The 13,299-nt window shown below is 40.7% G+C and overlaps 1 protein-coding gene across 4 annotated transcripts in view; it reads right to left on the bottom strand.

Annotated features, from left to right (window-relative positions):
• The window catches only part of LOC144004783 (carbonic anhydrase-related protein 10), a 53,711-nt gene that overhangs the window by 37,466 nt on the left and 2,946 nt on the right, over window positions 1–13,299 (bottom strand). For 3 of the 4 annotated variants that reach the window (XM_077502307.1, XM_077502306.1, XM_077502310.1), the window contains exons 2-4: window positions 8,371–8,445; window positions 4,180–4,322; window positions 482–667 (exon numbers count right to left, since the gene is read on the bottom strand). In XM_077502307.1, the coding sequence (XP_077358433.1) occupies window positions 482–667; window positions 4,180–4,322; window positions 8,371–8,445 (404 nt within the window). The remainder of the gene's footprint in view (window positions 1–481; window positions 668–4,179; window positions 4,323–8,370; window positions 8,446–13,299) is intronic. The other variant, XM_077502308.1, reaches the window with a different exon arrangement.

The raw sequence follows: 13,299 nt of genomic DNA, 5'->3' as shown, positions 1-13,299 counted from the left end.
TGAATGAAGATGAGTATTGTAGTGGGAAACAAGGTCATCTGGGGAGCTGTTAGCAGTTGTTCGCGGAAGGCTGGTAATGTCAGCAGAGAAGGTATCAATGTTGATGTTGAGGAATGAAAAGGTTCGGGGAAGGGTGTTTGGACAGAGAGAGCTGAACATTGAAGGTGATAAGAAAATTGTAAGTGTAAGGAAGATAATGTGATAAACAATCAGAGGGAATGATAACAGAGCAACAAAGTAAGTCCAGAATTTACCATTATTTTGGGTTGGGCCGAATGACAGACAAGCAAAATTTTGTAAAATGCCCACCTCTGGTATTTACTTTGGTATCATTTCAGCCTCTTTATTTGTTAAAATGGGCTCAGGTATCAGCCCACCAAACCTTAAGCTTGACATAAGCATTCTTGTTTCAGAAATCTTGTTCTATTTTCTCTGCTGTTCCAACTCACAGGAATCACACATAGACAAACATTGCACTCACCTCTCCAGAGAAAGCCTGACCATTCAGCAAGTGTTCAGAGCCCTGATTGTCTTCGCTACCAAAGTGTAGTCTAATCTCCTCCAGACGATGGCTGTACATCATAGGCCCACCAGAGATATTAACCAAATGCTCCTTGTCCAATTGCACAGAAACATGGCGGCCTGTGTTATACATTGTCCCCCTCACCTGATGAAGTAATTAGAAGGAAAAAGATGTGTGTGTGTGTGAGTGTGTGTAATATCCAGTTAGATAGATGAATAACATGGATAATTTTACACTGGACTAATGTGGAGAAGAATAAAAACAAAGGAAGAAGAAGAAGAAGAACTAGAGCTGCGAGCAGCTATAAAGGACCCTCGCAATCCGGGCCACGTTGGGGTACTTGCATGTCGCGGTACTGGCACGTTGGGGTACTGTTACATAGGACAAGGACAAAATGTAAATGTTCTTGCCATGCCTTGTGTGTGTAAACTTTCATCAAAGGCCAAATATGATGCACAATTAACAAAATAAAATCAAAATGGCGGACTTTCTGTTAGGTTTGGCACATGGCTATAGAATACTTTTTGTAGGTATTAGGCTGATAGGTATGCCTCCCAATATTCACATATCCTGCGATTGCCTGGCAACCAGTCCAGGGTGTCCCCCGCCTATTGCCCGAAGCCGGCTGGGATAGACTCCAGCACCCCCGTGACCCTTGTGTGGAGCAAGTGGTTAAGAAAATGGATGGATGGATATTCACAAATCTAGCTCAATCATAAGTGATTCATAAAAATGTCTAGAGAGCGCTATTGAGCCATTTATTGCAAATCGCACAACAAATCTCTAAAATATTCATGTTCGTGACAGGTCTAATGTGTGTGCAAACATTTGTGAGTTTTTGCCCATGTTTCGACTCTCAAAAAAAAAAAAAAAAAAAAAAAAAAAAGCATTTTTCTATGCAAACAATGCATTGCTACAGCAAAGGCATGTAACAAAATTTTAAAAAATCGCTAACTTTTAACATCTTAAGATGAAACACGTCAAGGTTGAAGACGATCGGATAAGTTTTGTAGAAGGAGTTTTTTAAAATATGACTCCTATAAAAGGCCCCAAAAAATGACTACAAATTGCAAAGTAAATCAAAATGGCTAACTTCCTGTTTGGTTTAGCTTATGGCTACAGAATACTTTTTGGTAAGTCTTAGGCTGATAAGTATCTCTCCCAATGTTCACAAATCTAGCTGAATCATAAGAAAAGCTTCATAAAAATGTCTATAGAGGGTGCTATTGAGCCATTTATTGCAAATTGCACAAGAAATTCATGACAGGTCTGATGTGTGTGCAAAGTTTCATGAGCTTTCGCAGTTTAGACTCTCAAAAAAACATTTTACTTGGCAAACAATGCATCGCTATGACAACGGCATGCGACAAAATAAAAAACTTTCTGTAACTTTGCATCTTAAACATCTTAAGTGCAACGAAATAAAAAAGCTTTCAATAACTTTTCATCTTCAACATCTGATGATGAATCACACCAGGTTTAAAGACGATCGGGTAAATTTTGTAGGAGGAGTTTGTTAAAATATGACCCCAATGAAACAGCCCCTCAAAAAAGTCAACCAATTCCAATGTAAATCAAAATGGCGGACTTCCTGTTAGTTTTAGCAAATCGCTCCAAAAGTCTTTTTTTTGTATATCGAGGGCTGTTACATATGCCTCCAAATTTTGGTAGCTCTAGGCGAAACGTACAACCGGGAATGTTTCATTTATTAAGAATGTAGAAATGCAAAATGTGATGCCCCGCCTCTAGCGGACTTCTTGTTAGGTTTGGCATATGACACCAAAAGGGTTTTTTTGTGCGTCGTGGGCTGTTACATCCAACCCGAGTGACTTCAAAGTTGAGCTGTACCATCTCAAACCTAGGACAACATTGGGGTAAAAAAGTTTTTGATGTACTATATGATGGGGTGGGGCATCAAATTTTGAGTTTTAAAATTACTACTTAACAAAGCATTCCCGCTTGCACGTTTAACCTAGAGCTACGAAAATTTGGACACATATGTAACAGCACACGACCTACAAAGACGTCTGTTGGTGCCATATGCTAAACCTAAACAGGAATTCCACCAGTGGCGAGGCATCAAATTTTGCGTTTCAAAATCTTACTTTAATGAAGCATTCCCGGTTGTCTGTTTCACCTCGAGCTACAAAAATTTGGAGGCTTATGTATCAGCTCTTACCAAAAAGTCTCTTGGAGTCATATGCTAACCCTAGCAGGAAGTCCACCATTTTGATTTACTTTGGGATTTGTAGTCACATTTGGACCCTTTTATAAGGGGTTATATTTTAACAAGCTCCTCCTACTGCATTTATCCAATCGTCTTCAAACTTGGTCTGTTTTATCTTAAGATGTTGAAAATGAAGTTATCGAAAGCTTTTTATTTTGTCACGTGCCGTTGCTGTAGCAATGGATTGTGTGCAAAGAAAAATAATGTTTGTTTTCAGATAAACGTGCAAAAACTAATGAAACTTTGCACACACATCAGACCTGTCATGAACATGAATATTTTAGATATTTCTTGTGCAATTTGCAATAAATGGCTCAATAGTGCCATTTAGACATTTTTATGAAGCTTTTGCGATTGATTCAGCTAGATTTGTAGAAATTGGCGTCCATTGCTGACATATTTTAAAATTAACACGACGTGAGCTATTAATTTTTGAATGTCTAATTTTGGAACATTTTGTCAAATTTATAGGGTCATAATTTTTTGCTCCCATGTCTTAGTGTTTTCATCCAACTGACTTTAAACTTTGGGGTTGTACTATCGCAAGGCAGCACTGTAGTTGCCTCTCATTTTGCTTTTACTGCTCTTGTTTGCCCTCCAATGAACAATAACAGGCCAACTGCAAGGGCTGCTTTCGTGGCACACTTTAGCCGCGTTTCCACTTCAGGACTTTCGGGTCGAGGGAGGGGGACGGGACTTACACCAGAACCATCCTCTCAGCCGGCCCGCTCGTGGCTGTGTCTCCACTGGTAGTACGACCCATTTCGCAACCTCCCAAGTTTCGATACACGTAATCACACGTAATCACCGTGCAATGGTTTCTCCCGTGACGTCACCCAAGCACGGTGCGGCAAAAATTGGAACAACGAGGAAAGAGGAAAACTTGTGGCAGTTGTCATTTTTTTCAGCTTTTTATTTTTGTGTACTTGGATGGATGGTTTGAGTGAGAGGAGACGACGTCAAGATGAAGAATTTTAAAAGGCTAACAGTAGAGTGGAACGAAAATAGGAAAAGGATTATTAGGAGAATTATTTTGGTGGAAGAGACTTTATCCGAGAATGCATCATCGTCACACATGTAGGTAAGATATTTTTATATAAAATAATTTTTAGCTAATCAGCACCAGAGCCCGATCGGGAGTTTATCGGGCCGGCGGAGTACCTACCCTCGAGTAGGACCTCCGCTCGTCCCCGTAAGTTCCTGTAAATGTGGCCCGGTCGGGAAAGCTCCCTTGCACATACGGGCGTGGCCCCGTAAATTTACCCCGAAGTTCCTGCGGTGGAAACGGGCCTTTTGACCATTAACATAGATGGAGAAGAATAGAGGTGAAGTTGAGGAGCAGACAAATGGACAAGAAGAGGGACGGATGTCTGGAAACGAGAACTGACTAACATAAGAGAACAGTGAACAGTTGCAAATACATCCATACCTTTTGTCCACCAGTGTTTAGTTTCATGGATGCGAGATAAGGATCAAAGATCATGTGACTGGTCTCAATGTTGACTGGTGATTGCCTCTTCCCCACTGAACACAAGTTCCAAGCCGAGTTTACCAGGCCCCAAAAAGACGGCACTGCAACACAAAAACACTAATTGTGTGAGATGGTGTTAGTACAGTATTCAAAAGATGGGTCATTGATGGACAAGTGGCTAAAATGTCGTTCATGAGTGTGCTGAAGGGCTTGGCGTAAGTATATAGTTCTGCATTAAATCAAGGGTGCATCTGACGAGAAAAGACACATTCTGCAGTCTTTGTGTTTTTAGTGTTGCGATATGCCTGGCGGAAAAAGAGCGGAAGAGGCTGAAGAGATAAAGACTTTCTAAAATAATAAGACCTTCTTGATAAAATAGAAAATAAAGTAGAGAATGCAATCCTGGTGATTAAGAAGGACGTGTTGGTAGTGAAAAAGGGCATGGAGCCACTTCGTGAGCTCTTGAAAGAAATGCAACAACTGTGTAGAGATTTGAAAGGAAATGATCAGCGTTTTCTTGTTTTGGAACAAATAGTGGATGACCTGGAGCAGAATGCTCGCATGACTGATGTGATAATTACTTGCATTAAAATAAAGTTGTGTACGCACGTGTAAGTGCCGCCAGAAGAAGCAGAGATAGTCCTGACCTAAATTCTGATTTTGTGACGATGGCGTCATGACTCGAGTCTTGCAGGAGTAATGTTTGGGTCTTGTCTCATGTCTGGGGTCACGCCAGGGTTAAGTTTGAGTAGAGTTCATGACCATACGCCAGAGTTCACGACCCGTTATGTGTCTGTTTTGGTGTTGATGTAACGGCATCCAGTTTCAACTAGTTTTAGGCTGTATGATGTCAAGGATCTTTTATGCTATATGATGTTTATTGATGCCAGGAACTATCTGTAATTACGGAGTCAACAGCCAATCAGAGAATTCTATGTCAGTACTAGTACTCACATGCCTAGCCACAACCTATGAGATCGATTGACTGTCTATTTAAGGGTCTGAGAAGTGTGTGTGTTTTGCCGGATTATTGCAAGCTGCTCCTCTGTGCGTCCCTGCAGCTCAAGGGGGCCTGGCGTCTCGTGGTTCTCGATGCATTCTCGTTGTTTTTCGTTTGGTCAAGTTATGTGAATAAAGGGTTAAAACCTTATTTGTGTCTGCGCCTCAGGATCCAAACCCCTTCAGCACATGACAGATGGAGGAACAAGTGATATCCCAAGTCAGAGATTTGGACATAACCGTGGAACCAGAGGACATCGAAATGTGTTTCCCACTGTCATCAGGGGGGAAACAACGACCACCAGTACTGATGCGGTTTACCGATAAAAAGAAAAAGATTGCTCTCCTGAAGCAAGGTCCAAAGTTTAAGGGTAAGGATGTCTATAGCAACGAAAATCTCACTAAAAAGAATGCAGATAAAAAAAAAGGAAAAAAAAAAAAAGGCACATCAAATGAAGAAGAACGGGCTAATTGACAATACTTGGACGGTCAAATGCAGAATCTTCATCAAAACAAAGAGGCTTTCGCCAGAGCAGATGAAAACAAGGGTGATTAAAAGTGTAGAGGAGTTGGCTGAATTTGAGAGAGAAAGTAGGGCCGAAACACCAACTCTGTATTCACAGCACATCAGAAAATAGAAAATCAAATTGTGGATTATACCTTTATTGACCCAAATAAGGACTGTTACAATAACAGGAGGAGCAATATTTGTTACTATACTGAAGACCAACAAATCAACTAATTCAGGCAGTATGTTTTCAGCGGGCGGCACAGTGGAGGACTGGTTAGCACGTCCTCCTCCCAGTTCTGAGGACTCGGGTTCGAGTCCAGGCTCCGGCCTTCCTAGGTGGAGTTTGCATGTTCTCCCCGTGCCCGCGTGGGTCTTCTCCGGGTACTCCGGTCTCCTCCCACATTCCAAAGACATACATTGCAGGTTAATTGAGCGCTCCGAATTGTCCCTCGGTGTGCTGGTGAGTGTGGATGGTTGTTTGTCTCTGTGTGCCCTCCGATTGGCTGTCAACCAGTCCAGGGTGTCCCCCACCTACTGCCCAAAGCCGGAGATAGGCTCCAGCACCCCCGCGACCCTTGTGAGGAATAAGCGGTCAAGAAAATGGATGGATATTTGCAGCTTTTTTTTTTTAAAGGTGAAATAATTCACTCACTGAGTTGTGGGTGAATTATTGTCAAGAATTAATCACATGCATGTAATTCTATGTGGTGATAATTGTTGATATTTACAGGAAAGGGGAAGAAATGATAGGTTAAAGAGACGGGAAAAGAAAGAAAAAAAAGTGCAAAGAAATGACAGTCCATGGTTATAGCCATCCATCCATTTTCTTGACCGCTTATTCCTCACAAGGGGGGTGCTGGCGCCTATCTCAGCTGGCTCTAGGCAGTAGGCGGGGGACTCCATGGTTATATGACTTAAGTAAATGCTTTTCTGACATTGCTGTTCCTGTGAAGAATGTAAACATGGCCAGGCTCTACATCATATCTTGGATGATCTTGGATTTGTGCCTATAAAAAATTAGATGTAATATGTTTTGAGTTGAAGACAAGATTAAAAAAAAGTCATGAACTGAAGTGAACTCATGATCTGAGTCTTGTGGACTGGAAAGACGCACTGGAAACGCTGTCATATCAATGTCAGTATAGGTTGGGGTTGGTGGCCTGGTCCTTGGATGCGGTTGACTGGGTCTTCTCTGCCGGGTGGGCGGGTCTTGGTGAACGGTCAGAGGTATGGAGATCCTTGAGTATAATCTTTCTGGATGTGGAAGATGTGTACCCATTCATTGCCATGACTGTCGGGCAATGTCGTCTGTCATTCACATTCACGGTGTAGGGGTGGAGTTCGCCAGTCTCAGTAACAGGGTTAGTTCTTACTAGGCACACTGGCGTGACGAGCGGGACCTTTCCCTGCCGGGCCTGGGCTTCAGCACCCCCAAAGAGAACAATAGCACCCCAAAATTTTAGAGTATATACAGATATAGTTTTTATTGTGTGTTCTTTTTACCAAGCTAGAAAATTATACAGCATGTACCGAAATCATAGAGTTTAAAAGTAATATTTAAACAACAAAAATAAATTATATCACTCATTTGATTAGAAAATGGTTTGATACACCTCAGCTCTCCGTTCCCTCCCACCCACACTGTTGCAACGTTGTATACAAGCAGAGCATGCTGATCGTCCTCCAGCGGTAACCTCCCTAGTGTGACTGTTGAGTCGAGTAAAATTGTAAGTTCCTTACTACGACCAGGATATATAAAAGGTTTATTACTCTACCAACACATTATTTTCATTCCTAGTCTGTTTTTTTTCTTTCTTTTTTTTCGCTGTTGTAGTCATGCTACTTGGTAGGTAGGTAGTTAGCTGAAGTTTCCCCCAAAGCTAGGAAACGTTGCAGGTGGTCAGACTGATGGCTTATGCCAGAGGTGTCCAAACTACGGCCCGGAGGCCATTTGCGGCCCTCCGTCCATTTTTCAGTGGACTAAAAATGGCATTTGACTCAGTTCAAATAAGAAAGGTCAAAGTAAGAAGGGAGGGTATCAAAAAACAGGTGCCATTAAAGGTTATTTAAGTTAACTAAAACTAATGAAAAAACTAAAATTCAAAAAACAATATTGTTACCAAAATAAAATCACACATTCACATATTTTTGAAAAAGCTCCACTAGGGTGGCGCTCATTGTGGTTCTAGAGCCGCGGGTTGCAGACCACCGGTCTAGGGTGTACCACACCTCTCACCCAAATTCCAATGTGATTCATCTCACCGGTAGCTCCAGAGTAAACAGTACAAAATGAGCATAAGTATATAAATATATGCGTGGCTCCGGGAAGCGAAGGGTCCGATGTTCGAATCCCACTCTCTCCAAGTCATGTGTCATTGTGTCCTTGGACAAGACATTTAACATACGTTGTTGGTGTTTGTAGGGGCACACTGGCAGACACGCTTCTGTCAGTCTGTCCCAGGGCAGCTGTGGCTACAGATGTAGTTTACCACCACCAGAGTGCGAATGTGTGAGGGCATAACAATAACACACTTGTGAAGTGTGTTTGAGTGTCCAGAAAAGAGCAATGAAAATGTGATTTATTATTATTATTATTATTATTATTATTATTATATCTGATTTACTTATTTGAATCTTACCTGGGACAAAGCTTCCCTGTACCACCTCCTTATATGCCCACCAACCTTCATGAATTTTTGGTGGATTTTGCTGGGCTGCGAGGTAAGAAGAACAAAACACAAAATTAGAGAGCACAGTTTTGCTCAAAATCGATTCACACAGAGACATCTTGACAAGAGGGGTAGGACCAACAACCACTGAGCACATGTAGATGAATCCTTATTGCAATTAAGATCTTTCATTGCCAAAGTCCTTTATCATTTTATTTCTGATATTTTAGCATTTAAGCAGTTCATTTTAAAATATTCAATACATACTGAATTTAAGTTATTTGTCTAACCTGAAGTGCCTGGCACCATACAGCCATTTTTGATGTTTTACTAATCCATGATTGCCCAATCAACTAAAATTTCTCACCTCAGCAAGTCTCTGGCTGACGACTGACTACCCGGTTTGAATAAATATTAGTGCACTCATAAGTCAACCGCATATATCTATATGTAAAAGATATTTTAAAGCATATTTTTGTCATGATTAAGTTGTTTTGGGGGTGGTTCAGTGTCATGTAAAAAATATAGTTAGTAACATAATCCAAGTACCATAATATTGCAGTAATGCAAATATGAGGTACGGTTAACCTGCTTGGAGAAAAACGTTGAAAAAACTAGTATTTCTTTTGGCCCAGTATACGATGATCAATTGTAAGTTCGTAGATGTCTTCAGGATGGGTGAATGTGTGAAATTTTGAGAAGATATGGTCATTGGGGTCAAGTTAAAGCAGTTTTTATAGTCATGCTAGATCATCAGATTTTGCGGCACCTTTGCCGAAAAGTTATAATACTCATTCTGGGGCATGATCAACATTTTCAGGCATTTCTGACAAATTGTAAAGTGTATCCCTTCAACGGGCTCAGCATAGTAAAGAATGACATTTCTTGTCACCACTCGGTGGTGCTATATGAATAACCAAATTTTATCATATAGATGTCTTCAAGCCGTGATTATTAAGATACATGGGAAGTTTGGGGTTTTATGGAGCATGTACACGGGAGTTATTAATCCTTTTTCGTGACGAAGGAAATAGGAAAGGCAAATTTTAAGCCCCGCCCCCCTCATTTAGTATTTCAAAAATTCGGGATTTTTTTTTCTGCTCTGCCATTGTTTTCCCAGGTCCTGAGATGATACAGGCAAAGTTATAAGAAAATTGGATGAATTCTCTAGAACTCTGTTTCTCAGCCCCGGTCCTCGAGTACCCCTATCCAGCCTGTTTTCCTCTCTCTTTCGTCCCTGTCTCTCTTAGCCAACACACCTGAGGATCGTAATCAGCCTTCATACAAGCTTGCTGATTAGCTAATCATTTGAAACATCTGTGTTGCTGTGGGAGACATGGAAAACAGGCTGTATGGGGGTACTTGAGGACTGTGGTTGATAACCACTGGTCTAGGATAAGGGGGCAAAAGTATGACCAATGCAAATGTGGAAAAAAATAGGCCAAAATTGGACCCAAAAAAAATCACAGATCACTTCATGTACATTTTTAGGGTATGGCTTCCAATAACTTTGTTTGTATATCTCAGGGTGCTAAAAACTAAACTTAAAATATTGATTAATTTACCAAGCCTGATGTGTGTGCTCTGTGCAAAGCTTCATGAGTCAATATTAAGATACAATTATTTTTTTTTTTTTTTAAATCAGCATTCTTAGTTTTTGTTTTTTGTTTTTTTTTGCTGAACAATGCATTGTTATGGCAGCAGAATTTCACAGCACAACCACTACTGTGAAAACTAAGTTTGTATGTGAAATATTGGGAAGATAGGACCGTCTGGGTCAAGTTAAAGCATATTTTATTGTCACGGACAGTGCATCATTAGATTTTGCGACACCGTAATGGCCCCACCTATTGCCAAAAAGTTACGAAATTGGGTCTGAGGCATGATCAACATCTTTTGGCTTTACTGACAAATTTTTAAATGGACCAGTTGAACAGACTCTGTGTAGCAGATAAAAATGTAAGACAAAAAAAATGATAATACGCTATATAATACTACACTATTAGAATATAATGCTGCATTCTTGTATATGCAGAACGCACTCACGACGAGACCAGATCAAGGAGAAGGTATCAAGGCTCAAGAGACGTGGAACTAACTTGGGCTGTGGAGTTGAGCAGAGGAACAGATGAATAATTTGGCACAAACACACTTCTCTGTCTGACTTTTATAGTCTGAGAATGGATCTGATAGGCTGCGGCCAGACGTGGGTAACTCTGATAGGCAGCAGAAACAGGATTGACATGGAGTTATCTGATTAGCTGCTGACTGACACACGGGTAAAACTGTCACAAGCCCGGGTCCACCTCCACGATCCGCTGGGCCGGTCTCGTGGTACGCAAGGGATACCGCGGACGGTCCATGCGATGTTCTCTCCCACGCTCCCTCAAGCGGTTGTCATACGATAATGATGATGTAAGCATTGGAAGTGGATTGGACATTAGTTCACATGTACCCAGTCCGGACCCTGCTTATTCTTGTATGTGTAGATCCAGTGTAGTAGCTTTATTATGTTTGCAGCCCAGTAATACCAGAGAAAATTTGGTAACCCTAACCCGCCGGCACCCTTGAAGAAATCAGTTTGTCTAATTGTTTGAATGTTTTCATAGAGATAAATATTGGAATAATCTGAAACACATAAAGAAATCTAGGAATGACCGTCATTTTAACTGTATTGATCCGACCTGCTAGTGAGATTGGCAAAGCAGATCAAAGTCTTTTGTTTGCACAAATAACGGTTTAAGATTGTGACTCTCCAAGTTCCGCATCTTACGAGTAACTTTAATTCCTAGATAGGTAAACATATCTTGTTCTACTTTAAAAGGGAAACGAGTAATCAGGCTCTTTGAATTATTCAACTTGTAACCCGAGATGTATCTAAATTTTTCCAACATCAACAATAGATTTGGTATTGATGACATCGGGGTCGCACGTCATCTGCATACAGTGCGACCTTGTGGATTTTGCCACCACGAGTAATACCACTAATACTGTCCTCTGCTCTACGAGCTTTAGCAAGGGGCTCGACTGCCAAATCAAACAAATATGGGGAAAGGCCACAGCCCTGCCTGCAGGATCTATGAAGAGGAAAATTGTCCGCGATAATACTATTAGTACGTACCGCCGCAGAGGGTGCATCATACAGTATTTGAATCCATGTCAAAAATGACGGACCAAAACCAAACCTTTCCAGGACAGCAAACAGATACGGTCATTCCACACGATGGAATGCTTTCTCCGCATCTAAGGAGATCACCACCTCTGGGACCTGCTCAGATGTGGACTGTGAAGTGGACAGTATGTTGAACAGCCTACGTATATTATAAAAGGACTGTCTGCCTGGAATAAAACCTGTCTGGTCCCGATCGACAACAAGTGGAATAACACTGTCTATTTGAGTAGCGAATGTTTTGATTAGAATTTTGTAGTCGCAATTCAGCAGACAAATTGGGCCACATAAATGGGGATCTTTACCTTTCTTCAGTAATACTGAAATTATTGCCTGGGTCATAGTCTTTGGAAATTTCTGTTGTAAAAAAAAAAAAATATCCTGGTATAACTGGCAAAACATTGGTGCCAGCTTATCAGCAAATTCCTTGTATATTTCTATTGAGAACCCATCAGGTCCTCCTACCTTGCCATTCTGCATCGAATTAATTACCTGTATTACTTCATTCGCTTTAATGTCTCTGTCTATTTGTAAATGGTATTCTGGACTGATTGTAGGGGTGGCTAACCCCTCCAAAAACAGAGCTATGTCCGATAAATTGTCTGGTAGTTCTGACTTATAGAGGATAATGTAGAATTGTCTAAACTGGTCATTTATTATCTAAGGGTTAGTGGTTATTTCTCCCAGACCCATTGGAATTTCGGGACAGGCTCGTTCAGCTGAGGCTCGTTTAGTTTGGTGGGCTAGAAGCTTTCCAGCCCTCTCCCCATGCTCATAAAATATTTGTTTTGATTTAAAGAACAGCAGTTCTGTTTGTTTAATAGAGAGGTTGTCAAAATCAGTTTTTAACAACAACTTCTCTCTATAAAGGTCCGGCATTGGGCACTCCGCGTATTTACGGTCCACCTCTGCTATGCTATGAATTAGTTCTTCCAAGCGCTGTTTGCGTTTCTTCCTCTCATAAGCCGTATATGAAATTATCTGTCCCCTCAAATAGGCCTTGAAAGCTTCCCACACTGTAGTTAATGGTAGCCCTGGCATAAGCTTAAATTCCCCAAAAAATATCCATTTGTTGTGAAATGAATTTTTTTAACGAGTTTCTAGACAGTAACAAGGGATCAAACCGCCATGTCCGACATGGCCTGACGTATTCTGGAAAACAAATATCCAGTTGTACTGGGCATGGTCAGAAATAATTATACTATTATATTGGCAATCCTTGACCATAGGAAGAGTCCCATCGTCTACTATGAAATAGTCAATCCTAGAAAAAGAGTGGTGAACTGGTGAAAAAAAAAAAGGAGTATAGAGTGTTTTCACAACACGTCATCAGGCGCGTCATTAACCCGGAAGTAGCCATCTTGGAGATACCTTGGAGTCCGCACCACATTAACACAACAGAGAACTTTGTGGAGGACAATGGTGAACCTTTGTCCATCAGATGTTGATTTTGATTAGTGTATTGCATATTCACTTTGGAAATAAAATACCATTAATCATTAATAGATGACTATTTTTTCGTTTACTAACTAAAACATGTAAAAAAAGAATAATAATAAAAATAAAACAACACACAGATGAAATGCTAAATGCATCAAGCTTGATTAGAGTGTTTCTGTATTAATAATAGCAACTATCCGGTCTATACCTAGTGAGCTGTTTTCAGTAAAGGCAATGACAGAAGTTTGTTACAATTCAACGATCAGAATAAAAGGATCATAGTAATACAA

The sequence above is a fragment of the Festucalex cinctus genome, chromosome 17 (genome assembly GCF_051991245.1).
Source record: "Festucalex cinctus isolate MCC-2025b chromosome 17, RoL_Fcin_1.0, whole genome shotgun sequence".
Lineage (NCBI taxonomy): Eukaryota > Metazoa > Chordata > Actinopteri > Syngnathiformes > Syngnathidae > Festucalex > Festucalex cinctus.
Note: the sequence above shows the minus strand (reverse complement) of the source record. Positions and strands in the feature narration are given on the sequence as shown.